General features: G+C 38.9%; 1 protein-coding gene across 6 annotated transcripts in view; it reads right to left on the bottom strand.

Annotated features, from left to right (window-relative positions):
- LOC104590355 (Transducin/WD40 repeat-like superfamily protein) overlaps positions 1-17,448 on the bottom strand; it is a 51,913-nt gene that overhangs the window by 12,106 nt on the left and 22,359 nt on the right. For all 6 annotated transcript variants that reach the window (XR_734098.3, XM_010248989.3, XM_010248985.3 and 3 more), the window contains one exon: positions 13,028-13,230. Coding sequence is in view for 5 of the 6 variants with exons in the window: in XM_010248989.3 (XP_010247291.1) it covers positions 13,028-13,230 (203 nt within the window). In the remaining variant the exon portion in view is untranslated. The remainder of the gene's footprint in view (positions 1-13,027; positions 13,231-17,448) is intronic.

The following is a 17,448-nucleotide window of genomic DNA, read 5'->3' as shown; positions in this document are numbered from 1 at the left end:
CAGGAAACACATAAGGGAGGAGGATCAGAAAGATGAGGGAGCTGAATCTAAGGCAGAGGAGGAAGTTGAACATGTTTTTCCTCATGCCTACACTCCCCCTAAGGAGAAACAAGAAAGAAAGGTTCACTCTCAAAAAAGGAGACTTCCATAGAAACATGATATTTTCAAGAGACGGGATCAAAGCACCGGTACCCCTTCTGAGTTGTAGAGTACCCCAAGAAGATGCAAGGAATAGCACGAAGATCCAATTTCCCACAAGTGGGTGACAGGTTTTGGACAAAACAACGACAACCAAACACATGGAGAGGAATAGACAAAAGAGGGGCCTTGGGAAATAGAAGTTGATGTAAGGCTTTGTACTCTAACCATCGAGAGGGCATGCGATTATTGAGATAAGCAACACAAAAGATACCTTCAAGCCAAAAACATTTGGGGGCATTCATATGAATCAATAATCCCCGAGTCACTTGAAGAAGGTGGCGGTTCTTTCTTTTAGCTACACCATTTTGTTGTGGTGGCGGTTTGGGCACAAGCGCTATGATGGAGTGATCCACGTGAAGCAAAGAACTCCGTGAGATCATTATGAAAGTATTCTTTGGCATTATCGGATTGGAAGATTTGGATTTCGGTTTAAAATTGGGTGAAGATTATTCTTTGGAAATCTTTGATAATTTTTGGTACTTCATCCCTAGTTCGCATGGGATACACCCATGTGTACCTGGAATAGCCATCAATAAAGGTAATAAAATACTTGTAGCCACTTTTAGGTGGTAAAGTAACCGGGCCCCAAACATCAGAATGAACAATACGGAAAGGAAATTCAGATTTATTATTCTTTGAAGAAAAATGAGTTATGCAATGTTTACTCAACTGACAAGTTTGACATATCAACTCTGACACTAACATTGACTTAAACAACTCTGAAAACACAATCTTTAAGGAATCAAAGGATAAATGACCAAGACGACTATGCCATAAATAGGCCTAACTCTTACTAGAATGACTCTTAGACTTTGTGACTGCAAGACCAGCCTTATTCTCCAACAAGTAGACACTATCCACCATATGTCTTCTACCAATCATCTTCCCCGAGGCCAAATCCTGAATAACACAATAAGAAGGGAAGAAGGTTACTAAACAGTTTAATGAATTGGTGATACTACTAACAGAAAACAAATTAATAGGGAATTGTGGAACATGTAAAACATTAGAAAGGGTAGGACCAAAAGAAAGAGAAATGATTCCCTGACCAGCTATGGTAGAGAATGAACCATCGGCTAGTCTCACTTTGTCTCTTCCAGAGAGAAGATGATAGGTCTGAAAGTAGACTTACCAGTCATATGTTTTGACGCTCCAGAATCAATTATCCATGGAGAGCTGTGGCAGAATTACCTGAAGTAGATGCAAATGAGTTGATGGAAGAGCATCCATCTGACAAATTGCCCTACCATAAAGTTCTAAATAGTCACGGAAGGAATTAATGATATCCTCCCTAGGGTCAAAGACAAAGGTGTATGTCTGAGCTATAGTAGTAGTCGGGGGTTGGTTCTCCTGAGTAGCCATGTTTATTGTAGTGAGCTTTCTTGAACCTTGCTGTCCTAACTTCTTATTCAGATCTGAAACTTGTTTCTTACTCAATTCCTGAGTCCATTCCAACTTCCCATGAAGGTCCCAGCATGTGTCATGAGTGTGCCGAGACTTCTGGCAATGGGTGCACCATAATTTTTCTTTGTCATCCACCTTTTTTGAGAGTTTCCCTTCTTAAAGGGATTTCCCCCCACTTGTAACAACACTTCCTTTTTCTGCCAACACAAATGCATCTCCCCCAGAATTATTCATCAGATTTCTTCTACTTTCCTCTGACTATACTAGAGCATATACCTTTTGGACAAATGAGAGATCCTTGCTTCCAAGGGTTCAGGACAAGGAGGAAGGCAAAGACTCGCTGCTGTGAAACAAGAGACTTATACACTTTGGCATCTTCATCGCACTTCCAATCTAGACTCTGATAGTGATCCAACTCCTTCCAAATGGAAGAAAAGTCTGAATAGTACACAAAGAGACTCCTCTCCCCCTGTTTACAAGTAGAGGATTCTGCCTGTAACTGATTAATTTTTGCATGGTGAAGCAATTCATAATAGATTGACTTTGCTTGTTCCCAAATTTCATAAGTTGTTCCAGCCCACATAAAATTTCTTCTCACTTGAGGTTGCATGGACACTAAAAGCCATGACATTACCGTGCTATTTTCTTGGTTCCATCTATCATATTCAGCACTCCCAGAATTAGGTTCTTTAATTCTTCCATTTATATATCCTATCTTTCCCCTTGCAGTAATGTATAACTTGATTATCAAGAGGTATGACAGCCATAGTGAAGGATAAATCCATACCCCCACTTAGTCCATTCTGCATTGAGGGAACACCAGATGTGGCAGAATCTTCACTATTCATGATAATTGGTTTAGATCCCACTCAAAAGAGTTCCAAAAAAGAACAAAAAAATACAATCCAACCTGTTTCCCTTTCACACACTGTATTATTTCTAAAAACAATTTGCACCAGGAAGCTAGAGATAGCCACCTTTTCATTTGAGCACAGTCCTTCAATCACCAAAAAATTGTTTTACTGTTGTTACGGCACCTACGTCACCACCGAACTACAAACTAACCACCAGACTGTTGTCACATCACACAGGTCATACCCGACCTACAAACACACCACAAAGCTGTTGTCACAACACATACAGGTCACCTCCGACCTACAACCACCACAAGGATCACTTAATCCTACAAAAAAAGAAGGTACAGGTGTTGATCACCTCACATCAGTTGATCGTTCCCCTTGTTTTGGTTTTGTCCAAATACACGCTCAAGAAAAAATTAAAAAAAAAAAAGAGAGAAGCTTCTGAGATCAATCCAAAGATCTACTTGTTAGACAGTGTATGCCCTTAGCTCCAATCAGCTTGATGTACATTATGACATTTATTGTAAATGAATAAAGTACATATTTGATTCATGTTATATTAGTGTGTTTCTGTGTTTCTGTGTGGGTTTTCTTGAAACCCTGAACCGGACCAAATTCCAATATTGCCCTGGACTTTGGAGATAGATGGGCAAAACTAGAATGTTACACCTAACCCCTAGACTCGATTATGGTACTACACTAGGTGTTGGATTGGGCTATCTTTGATATGCTAATCAATGAGATCCTTAGAAGGGGTCAAAACCTGGGTATGTTGGGACAGTTCGAGAATTCACCTGAGTGGGTGATCATAGTGACAGGATCAGCCCCTTTGTCGGACAAAGTGAATGATCGGAGAATGCACTCTCTGATGGAAACCAAAAACTGCCACGAACTTATTGAAATTTGTTTTGCAAAATATATTTATATAGAGATATAGATATATATTATGGTTTCACAAAATGTTTGCAAAAAGGTTTTAATTCACAGGATCCATGTGAGCAAAGAGTGCAATACTATACCATGCAGCCGAAGGAGAGGTCCTCTCTTGTCAAGCAGTGTTTGATCATTATGGGCTGAGAGGTTAAAAGAAAGAACATTGAGGGTAATACCTGATGTGCTAATCTTGTATCTGCCCACAGTCCTTGGGCCTTCATAAGGTGCCTGGACCCAATGACCATTTAGTGTAAATGTTGGGCCCATTAAGAGCCCTTACTGATGGACTCAGGGGTTCACTATGTTCTGCAGTGAATTCGAACAAGCTTTGTAACAAAGGTTGGGCTGAACCCATGTGACTGATGTGTAGATCAATGCTAATCTTGTATCTGCCCACAGTCCTTGGGCCTTCATAAGGTGCCTGGACCCAATGACCATTTAGTGTAAATGTTGGGCCCATTAAGAGCCCTTACTGATGGACTCAGGGGTTCACTATGTTCTGCAGTGAATTCGAACAAGCTTTGTAACAAAGGTTGGGCTGAACCCATGTGACTGATGTGTAGATCAATGCTAGGGTCCCACGCCATACAAAGAGAGCCAAGCTAGCCAGCATTTAAAGGGAAAGTGAGCGATGTGACTAAATGGGCCTAAAGCCCATTTCAAACTAGGCTTAAGTAAGTTAACTAAAAGGGGGCGAATTCTTGTTTATAATCTTATTAGGATTAGCTAAAGGATAAGATAAGTCTTATCCATTTAAGAGTCCAGATACAAATATCAGATTTGGATCAAGAAACTCTTTCCTAATTGGATTAGGAAACTGATCCAAAGAAGGCTATAAATAAGGGACGAATTCACCAGTTTGTAAGTTTAGCAATCTGCAGAATTCTTCCCCAGTTCTTGTCGCCCCTACCCAGTTCGATCTCCATTCTTGGATCTGATCAAGAATAGCTCTTGATACTGTTTCTTGCTAGAAGAAACAATTTAAAATCGTGCTCACCAGTCCCTTGCCTGATTCTTGCTGAAGAATCAGGGTTCTTGCTGAAGAACCATCCTGTTGATCTTGCCTCACCATAAGCTGTCATCTTCAGTGGAGGCGGGTTTTGGTCAACGTTGGGAGTTACTATTATTCCGTATCAGGTATTTCCCTAATTGCTTAATTTTGGTTTCAAATTTGGTCCGGTTTGTTTCAAGAACAAACCTTGAAAAATGCAGTTTTTCTAAATCAGGGAATAGGATTCCCGGAAGGGAGAAAGAAAATTTTTGAAATTTCACCCAACCTCTCTACAAGGTTCGGCCATCCATATGATGGATCTCCCTTCCCTTCACTACCTTGGTTCTTTAGAGAAAAAATTCAACAACAAGTGAAGGGAGAAGACAAGAGTGCTTTCTCGATATCCTTTCAAATCAAATGGGCCTGCTCTGATACCATATTATCTAGAAGAGAAAGTGAAGAGAAGAGAGAAGAGAGAAGGAAGAGGAGAAAAGAGAGATATGTGAGCAAAACTCAGTGTTGGCGGCGTCAACTTTTTTGGTATTTATATTAGGGCGACCATAACATAATATAAAAGAGGGGGAATTACAATAGTACCCCTACAATACTAAACAGAAATAAAACAAAAGACAAACAGCCTTTTAACAGGCTTAAAATTCTTTGTTGTAACCAGCTATACTTCTCTATCTTGACAGCCAATTCAAAGGCATGATCTAAGTCATAAATCTGAATTGTAAACAATTCATTCGTTTTATCATCCCTTAGTCCATTCATGAAGCGAATTGATTTGTGCCTTTCACTGTAATGTCACATCTAATATATAATTCATCAAACTCATGCATATATTGAACTACGGATAGCATACCTTGCTTGAGATTAGCCAACTCCACATATAGATCATCATGGAAGTACTGTGGAATGTACTTTTCTTGCAAATACCTCTTCATCTCTGCCCATGTGGTAATAGGATATTCACCTCTAGTTTCTAGTCGTTGCTCAAGAGTTCTCTATCATATTGTAGCATGACCTGCGAGCTTCATGCGTGCAAATGTAAACCTTTGCTTTTCAGACATATCATGCCAATCGAAATATTCTTCTAGTTTAGCAATCCAATCAAAGAATGCTTGCCGGTCTTCATCTCCCTTAAAATTGGGCACTTCCCTTTCTCTTCTAACATTCTTGAAAACCTTACTCCTATAACCAACATTACTAGATCTACTTTCTTCCACCAACTTCTCAAGTAAATCAACCATAGACCCTTCATATGGTTCAAAAATCCCTATCATCATTGATTCTAGACCCATGAGATTGTTACAGAATATGTCACTTTGTGAGAACATGGTGACTAACCATTAGCTCTGGTACCAAAACTGATGCAGCAGGGCTGGAACAAACTATCAGAAAACAGAAATGAGAGAGGAAGAGAGAGAGAGAGAGAGAGTAGTAGTAGAAAGGGCAGAGAAAGAGAAAAGAGAGAGAAATCCCAAGGAATCACTCCAAGGGATCCTAGAATCACTCTAGGGTTTGTAGGAATCACTCCATACAACAAGAGAACTCTTAAGAAAACTTCATTCATTCATTCATTAGCTTCAAAAGGAAGAGAATACATCTATTTATAGTGACTTGTGTGGCCCGGAATACTGTTCACCATAATTACAAAAAAGCCACTCCTTGTCTTGTGCATCAAGAAACACAATAACTTTCTATCTACTAATGCAAACACACTAAAAATTGAAAGACAATCCCTACTAAACTAGAGGAATAAGATGTTATAACCCAGGCCCCATAAGACTAGTTAAAATGACGAAAATACCCATATTATCCAAATATACAAAAATACAAAAAAGAATTCAAAATTTTCCAAATTTGACTCTTCAGCCCTTACATTATTGTAAGAAGATGAAACATACTAGGGAAATGCTAATGCAACTATCACTACAAATGTTGCACCCACTTTTAGCAACAAGTCTGCCTCTCTAGATGCTTTAGTTGTAGTTAGGGTTGCTTTGACCCAATTGGAGAAGGAGGTTAGTATTTTAGGACCTTCTCAATTAGCTACTACATTCTCTACGCCTACTCCAGCATTTGCACACTTAGGTACAAGGGTTACTACCTATCATGCTTCGACCCCAAGTAATACTAGATTCATGTGCATCTGATCATATGACTAGTTTACCCTCTTTATTCACCTCTTATTGCTTGTCCTCTGGCAGAGACAAAGTGTCCATTATTGATGGCTCCCTTGCCCCTATTTCTAGCAGGGGAGACATCAGAGTGTCTAATGTCGTTTCCTTATCCTCGATCTTGCATGTTCCTAACCTTAGTACTAATCTACTTTCATTTAGTAGCATTACTAAAAGTCAAAACTGTCCAATAACTTTTTCCCTGACCATTGTGTTTTTCAATATCTGGTGACAGAGTAATTGGGATTGGTCATGAGACGAATGGAACCTACTTGCTTAAGCATCCACCTAGGAGTAAGAAAGGAATTGAGAGGCCTTTTGTTTCATAGTCTGAGTTAGATTATGCTTTGGCATCACTGGTCGGGCCATTTGTCTTTTGGGTCTTTGAAGAGTCTTTTCCCACTTTGTTTGAGTTAGCCCAAGTATCTAGTTTGAGATGTGAGTTGTGCACTTGCAAAACATTGTAGATCAACTTATTCTTCAAGTATTAAAGGAAGAATTATTCATTTTAAAAGTATGCATACTAATGGTTGGATATCATACTACTACTATGGAGGGATATAGATATTTTTTATTGTTTTTTATGATTATGCTCGCTTCTTGTGAGTTTATCTTATGTGTTCACAGTGTCGCGGTGTTAATGCAGTTCGTACTAAAGAAAACACAGCAAATTTGGGGTGTCTCATTAGTTGACCACACCAAGAAGAAGCTATTTATATTAATAAAATAAATGTAAAAGGATGATTTTGTCCTTATAATACAATAAGTTGTGTCCAAAGTAAAAATAATAGGAAAAGAATGGTACAACAAGAAAGTAAAATTACAATTCAGCCCTCACTATCTCTGTCTCTACACTCCCCCTCAAACTGATGTAGGGGCACTACCATTAGTTTGTCCATTAGAAAGGAATGTCGGGTCCTAGTTGTAGCCTTTGTAAAAATATTTGCCAATTGAAGAGTAGAGAACACACGAGGCAATGAAATATTGCCGACAATAAGGAGATCTCTTATAAAGTGAGAATCCACTTCAATGTGCTTCGTCCTTCATGGAAGACAAGATTAGAAGCAACCTTGATTGCACTTAAATTGGCAACCAATAAAGGAATAGGAGAGGATTGAACAATATTAAGATCACCTGGAGTGACTAGAGCCAAATAATCTCACTACACGCTGAGGACATGACTCTATATTCTACTTTAGTGGATGACTTTTAAACATTCTGTTGCTTCTTACATTTCCAAGATATAAGAGAGTCACTGAGAAATATGCACCACCCATTGGTAGATCTCCTAGTTCCTGGACAACCAACCCAGTCGGCATCAGCATAAGCAATAGCTGAAGTGATGAGGTGGATGGGAAGAGCACACCATAGGAGAGCCCCCCGAATATATCTGATCATACAGTGTACAACTATCATGTGGGCTTGATGCGGAGTAGAGACAAATTGGCTTACAATCTAAACTTCATATGAGATGTTTGGGTTTGTCATTGTGAGGTAGATAAGACTGCCCACGAGCTAATGATACAAGGTGGCATCTTCTAAAAGAGGTCCGTCATCCTTAACTTCAAATTGACTTCCAGGAGGGGTATCAACGGTCTTTGTATTAGTGAGGTGAGAAAGGCTGACAAGGTTAGTGCCATACTTCTGCTGATCAAGGAAGTAACCTCTGGAATTGTGATGAACTTCCAAGCCCAAGAAATAAGTAACTGGCCCTAATCTTTCATCTTAAAGAATTGGCTAAGGTGGTTTTTGAGCTGATGTATACTATCCTGATCATCTCCAGTTATGAGAATATCATCAATATATAAGAGCAAAAATGTGATACCCTGATAACGTTGTCATGTAAAGAAGAGTAATACGAAGAGCTCTGAATAAATCCAGGATCAGTGATCACAAATCTAAACCACTAAAACCAAGCATGAGGGACCTATTTAAGGCCATAAAGGGACTTTTTTGACTATGCAAACTAGGAGGGGTTCATCACAGTAGCCAAGAGAAGGTTTCATGTACACAACCTCCTTCAAATCCCCATGCAAGAAAGCATTCTTTACATCTATTTGGTGAATAACCCAATACTTTACTGCAGAGATAGCCAGAAAGAGACAAATTGTGGTGAGCTAAATCCCACGAATCTTGATGCTTCGTATAATTGAGGCATCAGGAGGATGGTGAACTAACTCCCAAAGTGTCATTCTCAAGAAGAGCAACTATTTCAGCATCTATGGCATCCCTCCAATGAGTGTGAGCTACAGCTTGATGGTAAGACCTGGGAATATCTGTAGTGGATAGAACAAAGAAAGAGCTATGGCCTGAGGGAAAACCATAGCGGTCAGGTAGTCCAAAAACTCTAGTGGAGCGGTGCAAGGTAGGAATATCAGTGTGAACAAGAGGGGATGGTGTACTTAAAGGAGTAGGAGTGGATGTGGTACCATGCTCTGGAGGAGGGGTTGGGAGCATAAGGGCTGAAGCTGCTAGAAACTTCCTAAAATAGAGTTGGCTCATCAAGCGAGAAGGTGGTGTTTCTGAGGTACCTACAGGCTCAAAGTGTTGAATAATATAAACTGAAGGAGCAGAAAACTTTGTGATATGTTGAAAAAAAGAAAGATCTCCGAGAAATATCACATTCTGAGAGATTCTAGTCTGACAAGACTGAGGATCGTAACATATAAACCCTTATGGTCAGGACTATATCCCAAGAAGGCACATAAAATAGACTAAGCAGACAGCTTAGTACGCTCGTGTGGAGGAAGATGAGCAAAACAGATGCAACCAAACACATGAAGCATGGATAAATTGGGAAGAGTCATAAACAAAGACTAATGTGGGGATATGTTACCAAGAACAAATGATGGAAGAAGGTTGATAAGATATACAGCAATGTTGGCCACCTCCACCCAATAAGTTGTTGGAGCATGAAATTCAAGGAGGATTCTAACAACACTCAAGATATGGTCATTTTTGTGTACTCTCCTCCATGGTGTTGAGTTCCAGGACAGGACTTCTGAGACTATATACTATTGTGTTGTAAGTAGGCCTGAAAGTCCCCATCAATGTACTCTCCCCCTAAATCTGAACGGAGAGTACTAATGATGGCATTAAATTGTGTGGTCACTCTGGCATGGAATAGTTTAAATATAACAAATGCATCTGATTTCATTCAAAGAAAGTATATCCACATATAACAGATATGGTCATCAATAAATGTTATAAAATATTTAAAACCAATCCTAGAAATTACTGGAGACGACCAAACATCACTGTCCACTAACTAAAATGGTACAAAAAAATGCAAATGAGATTGCCGAGAAAATCAAATGTCGAATTTTATCCTGTCATAACATTTGCAATGTCATTCTTGATCTGAGATGTGGAAGATGAAGCATCATCTGATCCCTCGACTGAAGTCTTGATAAGCCTTGTGATTACTCTTTTTCCCACTAGACTGATTTCCTTTAGGTGGTCTTGTGGAACATTCAATGATAATTTGACCAAATTTCTTGTAGTAAGTACAGGTATTTTTCTTCCTACAATGGGATATCACATGATCAAATTCTTTGCATTCATAAAATTGTACTTTGGATAAGTCCTTTGGTTTGGACTTATCTATTGCTAAAAATGCAGCCTCTAATACATCATTCTTGGCATTCAATGCTGATAAAGTAATTATCCCGGTTTCCTCTCTGAGTAATTCACCCAAAATAGTATAAAATGATGGTACATTGTATCTACATAAGATGTTTGATCTTATTACCTCATACTCAGGTTGGAGATGTATCAAGAAATGCATTACATTCCTTCTGTCAAAATGTTCCTTCAAGGTTATGATATAGCAAGCTGAGAACATTTTCACCCATGTGAATAAGTTCAAACTCTTTCCAAAGATTGATGAACCCCACATAGCATTCCTAAATTTTCCTTTCACCTTGGTTGTAGAGAAATATCTCAGTTTTAATCCCATACTACCGTGAGATGTTGGATTGCTAAAAAACCTTTTCTAGATATTTGTACATCTCCTTGGCTATCTGGAGACCCCTCATAGGGATAATAACAACATCAGTAGTGACTGAACTCAGAATCCAAGATGCAATTTGGGCATTACTAATCTTCCAAGTCTGCAGCCCTTTTGCATCAGTTACTTCAGGCATAGTGGTGGATCCATCAATATAGCCCCACAACCCCTTATATTCAACATAAAACTGAAAATGGAACAGCCATAAGGCATAGTTGGTTCCATTGAACTTGATAGAAAGAACATCACCTCTTTCAGATGCCATAGTAAGAGAAAAGAGGAAGAAATAGTCTCTAACAGGATAAAAACAAAAAAATATGTTCACGGTCCAGAAAAGAAGGATCACAAATGAACCAAACAAAGAGAGGGATCAAAACCCTAGCAAATCAACTAAAATCTTCACCAATTTCTAGGGCTGTAGGAACAGCCTAGGGCGACACTAAATTCTTCACCAAATTCCTAAAATTATCATAAACAGGGGCATTATTGTACTTGCATTTATTCTCTATTAATATATATATATATATATATATGCTGGGCCGACTTTCTTAGAGAGATTAGACTCTAATCTTCTCTTCTAAGAGAGGTCTCTTGCCTAATAACTCTTTCTCTTCTCTCCCCCATCTCTCTCTTTTCCTGGTCTGAATAATAATACAGCTCTGTTACAATAAGATAATGAATGGGGCGGCCAGATCATTATTGGCTTCACCCATCTCTTCTTCTCTTTCTCCTCTTCTCTTCTCTCCAAGAAACTCTTTTATTACTTTCTTTCTATTACAGTTACCAAATCAGGTTGCAGTTTTGAGTTTTCTACTTTCTTCAGTCTTGCTGGAATAAGGTGTAGATGCAACTTCCAACAAGTGTCTTAGGTGTGCTTTGGCTTCTTACATTAATCACAAAATGTTGCCTTCTTGTCTTTCTTCCCCATACCTTTCTCCCTATCAACATCATACTTTGGTTTTACTACTACTAAGGCTGATTTCATAGGTGGAATTTGTAACATAAATTTCCCCCTGTTCTCATCACTGTAAGCTAAAGAATAAGCTTGATATAGAGTAACTCTATCTCTAGTAAGTAACAATTGTCTCACAATATCATACTCTGAATTCAGACCAGCAAGTCCGAACACCCTATTTGTTCCACCAATTTCCTATATGTTGCTGCATCCTTCTGGATTTCCCACTCAATTGTCTCCAAGAGATCAATTTCATGCCATAAAGACTGCAATGTAGAGAAATAGACAGATACAGGATTGTCCCCCTATTTAAGATTGTTTACTTCACACTTCAACTCATAAGCCCTAGCAACATTAAGAGGCTGAGTAAGTCTCCTTCATATTCTCCACTATTTCCTTGGTAGTTTTCACCCACAAATACTTTCTGCTTATGTGAGGGTGCATGGAATTATACAGCCAAATCATCACCAAATAGTTTTCTTGAACCCACTTAGCATGAGTTGGGTCCTCCTTGGCTGGTTTTTTTGTATCTCCAATCATATACCCTAGTTTTCCTCAACCTCCAATGGCCATCATGGCTGATTGTGTCCATCCATGTAATTAGTTCCATCAAACTTGATAGATAAAAAATAACAAAGACCATCATACCCCTGCTACCGAACAGAAACACAAACAGTAAAATAAAAACATAAAGAATAGATAAAAAATAACAACAGGAAGATGGGACCACAGAAACAAATACTGTACTGTTTTCCTACAAACTTTTTGCTGAACCACTATGTGAATCCAACTAAAATAATCTCCTGAACAGGTTGAAGAAGATATGCAACACTAGAAACCTGATGCCATTTCTTTCCTTCTTAAAATTCAACTATATTTCACTTCATGAAAGTCCATAAGCTAGTCTGCATCTTCAAGAGAATTAGTGAGTTTTCTGGCTCAAAAATACACTTTTCCGCATGTTTATATTTTTATACATCAAACTAGAATCAGATGGCCTCAAGATTTTCCAAAGAATAACTACAGAGGTAGCATAATACCATTTTCTAATTGTGAATTGTCAGGTGGCACAATACTATTGAGGAAGAATTGTTGCCAATACACCAATTTAGTACATAATGAAAGGAAAAATATGGTATTTGGTATCTCCAAATTAACGGTTGGCTATTTTCCTTCTACCTGACCAGTAGTAATTTTTTCTCATCAATCTGGATCTTCCAATCAAAAGGGCACCTGTTAGGAAGCCCCAATATCAGATTGATCAGAAAAAACTAGCCACCATATAGAATCTTTTTTTTCTCTCAATCATTAATGTTGTTCTTTCCAGGCCTCCAAGTTTTACCTTCAACAAAGATAGCTAGCATTCTTTTTTATGAAACTTTAATGTCATGCACCATCCAACAGAAACTCTGCCTAGTTTCCAAAATTTCTATTTATCCTCAAAATGAAATCAAAGCCTCCATAAGAATTTCTGTTTCTCATTCCTTGTACCTTTGCATGTCATATACCCGAATAGTAACATTGTTGATATGTCCAATTGCATCCCCAACAGCTAACCTTGTCAATGTCTCATTCAATGCCACCATTGGAAACATGCGTACAACTTCCTTCAATGCTGCCATTGAGCTCTTGAGGCAAGCTTTACACATGATTGAGTTCCCAGGGTCCATGGTTCGTAAAATAAAGCTCACCACCTGCAAATAGTGGCCAACTGTGAGAGCTATTACCATAAAAGAATATCTACAAACCTATTCAAGCCTTATCCAAAAACAATAAAATACAATACTATTAAAACCACTAGAAGAAGTGTAGATGGCTGTGGCTTGATGTTTAATAGTTTTACAGGGAAGGTCTATAGAAGCTTGTGAATAAAATGGCAATCTCATCAGAAAGTAAAACAGTTGGAAGTATCAAATAGATATTTTGCTTGGAATAACTACCTATTGACAGTCAATGAACACAAGGAAAAAGGAACTCATCCTAAATTCTGATTATAGCACAGTAGTATAGCCAATTGTTACCCTTTCGTTCCATCACTAAGCAGTATATCTATAGATTTTTATAATAAGTACATAATTGCTAAGACATGAGACATATAAAGTGTGGAGAAAATGTTTGATGAGCTTGTGGTCCACATTTTTTATTATTCTCTGATGATCTGTTAGCATGTCTTATGTTGCTGTTAGCATGTAATTATGTTGTTACTGTCGACAGGGTGTTCCTGTCAGTGTACGCTTATTATTTGTGTCTAATATAAATAGTACATGAGGTGGCAGATCAGTTTAGATCGACAGCACCCCTTTCTTCTATTCTTTTTCTTCTCTACGCTCGTCTTCTCTTCTCTTTTTCCTCTGTTCTCTTCCTTCTTTTCTGGCTTTTCTTTTATAGAACAGGTCTGAACCTCTTCTGTTACAGACAAGCTGGTATTAGAGCAAGTCCAAAACAGACTAGGGTTTCTCATGTAGGGTAGTCCAGCAGACTACATGAGACTTTTTTAGGGATGGAAGTTACAGATTGAATCGCCTGGTTCCTGGAGATCAATGGAGATTGCAGGAGGTGCCCAAGGTACTGAAATCTTGGAGTTGCTTGGTGACCAGGAAGAATCAGAGAAAAACAGGTCAGTTTCTGATTTAGGGCTTAAATCAGTGATTGAGTTTGGTGCCCAGCTTTTTCTAGGTAGTTTTCATACTCCTTTTTGGATTGACATACCTCAGAAGTTGTTTGGAATCCTCTGGTAGGAATCAGCTGTCAGTTTTCTGACTTTTCTAGGGCTGAGTTTAAGGTTTTTTCTTGAACTGTGTTTCTGGACTGAATTGTAAGCAGTTTTCACTTCCTTGGGTTCATGGAGAGGCCTGTAAACCTTTTTTATTCTTCTGGGCGCTGCTAGACAGCACTTGAAGGGGCAAATTTTGTGAAAAAGGAGTTAATTAGTGCAGGTTCTTCCATTCTGTGACTCTTTATTGATCTTCCAGCATGGAAATTACTAGAAATGAGTCGAAATCATATGGGGAAGGACTTATGGAAGCAGGAAATGCTACTGACAGCAACTCAATTCAGATTACTACAGTAAAGTTTGATGGAACAAACTATTTGGAATGGTCCCAATCGGCCATGATGGCCATTGGAGGAAGGGGAAAGCTGGGGTATGTGATGGAAGACAAAGAAACCAGCACAAAAGGATCCATCTCTTACTAAATGGGTCCAATAAAATTATCTTGTTATGACTTGTTTATGCAATTCCATGCAACCCCATATCAACAGAAACTATCTATGGGATAAGACAGCAAAGGAGATTTGGGACAACATGAAAGAAACATATTCTTAGCCCCTTAATGTTGCTAGAGCCTATGAACTGAAAAAATGATGTGAATAATCTTAAACAATGGGAGAAACCTGTGTCAGTTTATTTCTCCACCCTGAAATCATTATGGCATGAGATTGGTCATCTTAAAACTATTGAGTGGGAGAGCCAGAAAGATGCTGCCACATACAGAAAACTAGTTGAAAAATTTTTTAAAAAATAGTGTTTGAATTCCTCGCTGATTTGAACTCTAACTATGACATTGTGAGGCAGCAACTACTCAGTAGAGATAGTGTCTCTTTATCTTAGGCCTACTCTCTAGTACACTGATGAAGATAGGGCAAGGTGTATTGGTGATAGGAGATCTACCTCAGGGTACTCTTGTTGGAGGAAATCTAGTTTCTCGGAGGAGCAAGAAAAAAAAATGTTGTTCCTGGCTCCAATGTTGAAGTTGAATACAGGGCTATGGCTAATGGTGTTGCTAAAATGTTATGGCTGAGATTACACCATAACAGTTGGGGATTGAGTATGAAGGACCCTTGAAGTTGTATTGTGATAAGAAAACGGGTATTCACATTGTTTATAATCCAATACAGCATGATAGAACCAAACACAAGGAAGTTGACAAACATTTTATCGGAGAGAGAGTTGTCTCTCAAGAAGTGTGTCTTCCTTATGTAGCCTCTGATATGCAGTTTGCTGATCTCTTCACCAAGGCAGTCACCAAAGTCAAGCTTGAGACAGATTTAAGTAAGTTGGGAATGACAAATATCATTTCCTAACTTAAGGGGGAGTGTAGAAAAAATGTTTGATGAGCTTGTGGTCCACATTTTTTATTATTATCTGATGATATATTTCTGTTTTATGTTGCTGTTAGCATGTGCTTATGTTGTTACTGTCAATAGGGGTATTCCTGTCATTGTACACTTTCTATTTGTGTCTAATATAAATAGTACATGGGGTGGAAGATCAGTTTAGAATGACTGCACCCTTTTCTTCTATTCTTTTTCTTCTCTACTCTTCTCTTCTCTTCTCTTCTTCCTCCGTTCTCTTCCTTCTTTTCTGGTTTTTCTTTTACAGAACAGGTCTGAACCACTTCAGTTACTGACAAGTTAAAGGAATTGAATCATGAGTGCTCTGTGCTCCTACATCAACAATGCCCAAAAGTCACCTCTTTATAAAAGAAAGTCTGTTGGGGAAAGCCCCCTAGTCACCATCTCCTCTGTGACACCTTGCCTTCAAAGATTCTCATATTTCATTCTCTCTAAACTGCGGTCCAAATTATAACCAAATGAATGCTGTTCCACAGGACCCTACCTCTTTCATTTAATTAATCCTTTCACCTTCCAACTTGATAGTAGCTCCACCACTTTTCTAGGATGGCACCGGTTGAAGTCGAGTAAGGTGCAAAACTGTGAAAAAATGTAGGAGATGAACAAGCAGTGTGAGAATATATGTTTACACTTTCCATCTTCCTATGGATAGAAGACACAACCTGTCTCTAGGGTCACCACTCCTATTGCAAACTTGTAATCAACTTGTCTCCTATAAAGCATTTTCCAAATGTAGCTGACTATAATTCAAAACCTACCTTAGAAGGGACTGGAAGGTTCCAGATATCTTTCTGAGGAAAGCTCTCCATCACTGATCTAATATGGTTCCTGAAGAAAGATTTGACTGATAATTGTTCGGATATTTTCCATACCCAGCTCCAAACATCTTTAGAATCAGGAATGTAGGACAAAAAAACAATTTCAGCATCAGGTTAGCCAGCCCAGGTTCCAAATTTTTCTACAATCAGCTACCTCTATAGGCTCTCCAGTTGAGTAAAACCATTTACCCATTAACGCTACATTTTCCAGCCTCAATCTTTGCAACTCTAGACCATAGTTGTCGAGGCAATGCCTAGGCGACTAGGCGGTTTTCAAACTTCGCCTCGCCCAAACACCATGTAAATTTGTATAAGGTGCACACTGATAACTCTGTATTTTGATGCCTTAAGGGCATCATTTCAGGGGTATTTTCGGCCTTAGAATAGTCAAAGTGTGCCATTTTCCCAGTTAAATTCAATGTTGTGACCTCTGAGGGTCTCTGTCCAACTTCTGTGGAAAACTAGGGAAGTTACATGGCTGAAACGCAGTTTTTGGGAAGTTGGTGTGAAGTCCAGCTGAGAGAGGGGGTGTTTTTGTGAAAAACTGAGAACAGGATGCCTAGGCGACTAGGCGGTTTTCAAACTTCGCCTCGCCCAAACACCATGTAAATTTGTATAAGGTGCACACTGATAACTCTGTATTTTGATGCCTTAAGGGCATCATTTCAGGGGTATTTTCGGCCTTAGAATAGTCAAAGTGTGCCATTTTCCCAGTTACATTCAATGTTGTGACCTCTAAGGGTCTCTGTCCAACTTTTGTGGAAAACTGGGGAAGTTACATGGCTGAAATGCAGTTTTTGGGAAGTTGGTGTGAAGTCCAGTTGAGAGAGGGGGTGTTTTTGTGAAAAACTGAGAATAGGAGGGCGCCTCCTATCTGCTAAATAGGGCTGTTCATAAGAAGGCCCAACCCAACCAACCCGGACCGACCCAACCCGAGTCAGCCGGGTTTTCATCAGCATT

This window comes from Nelumbo nucifera, chromosome 6, assembly GCF_055504915.1.
Source record: "Nelumbo nucifera cultivar China Antique chromosome 6, China Antique-T2T, whole genome shotgun sequence".
Taxonomy (NCBI): Eukaryota; Viridiplantae; Streptophyta; class Magnoliopsida; order Proteales; family Nelumbonaceae; genus Nelumbo; species Nelumbo nucifera.
The sequence above is the reverse complement of the archived record's forward strand: the minus strand, read 5'-3'. Positions and strand labels throughout refer to the sequence as shown.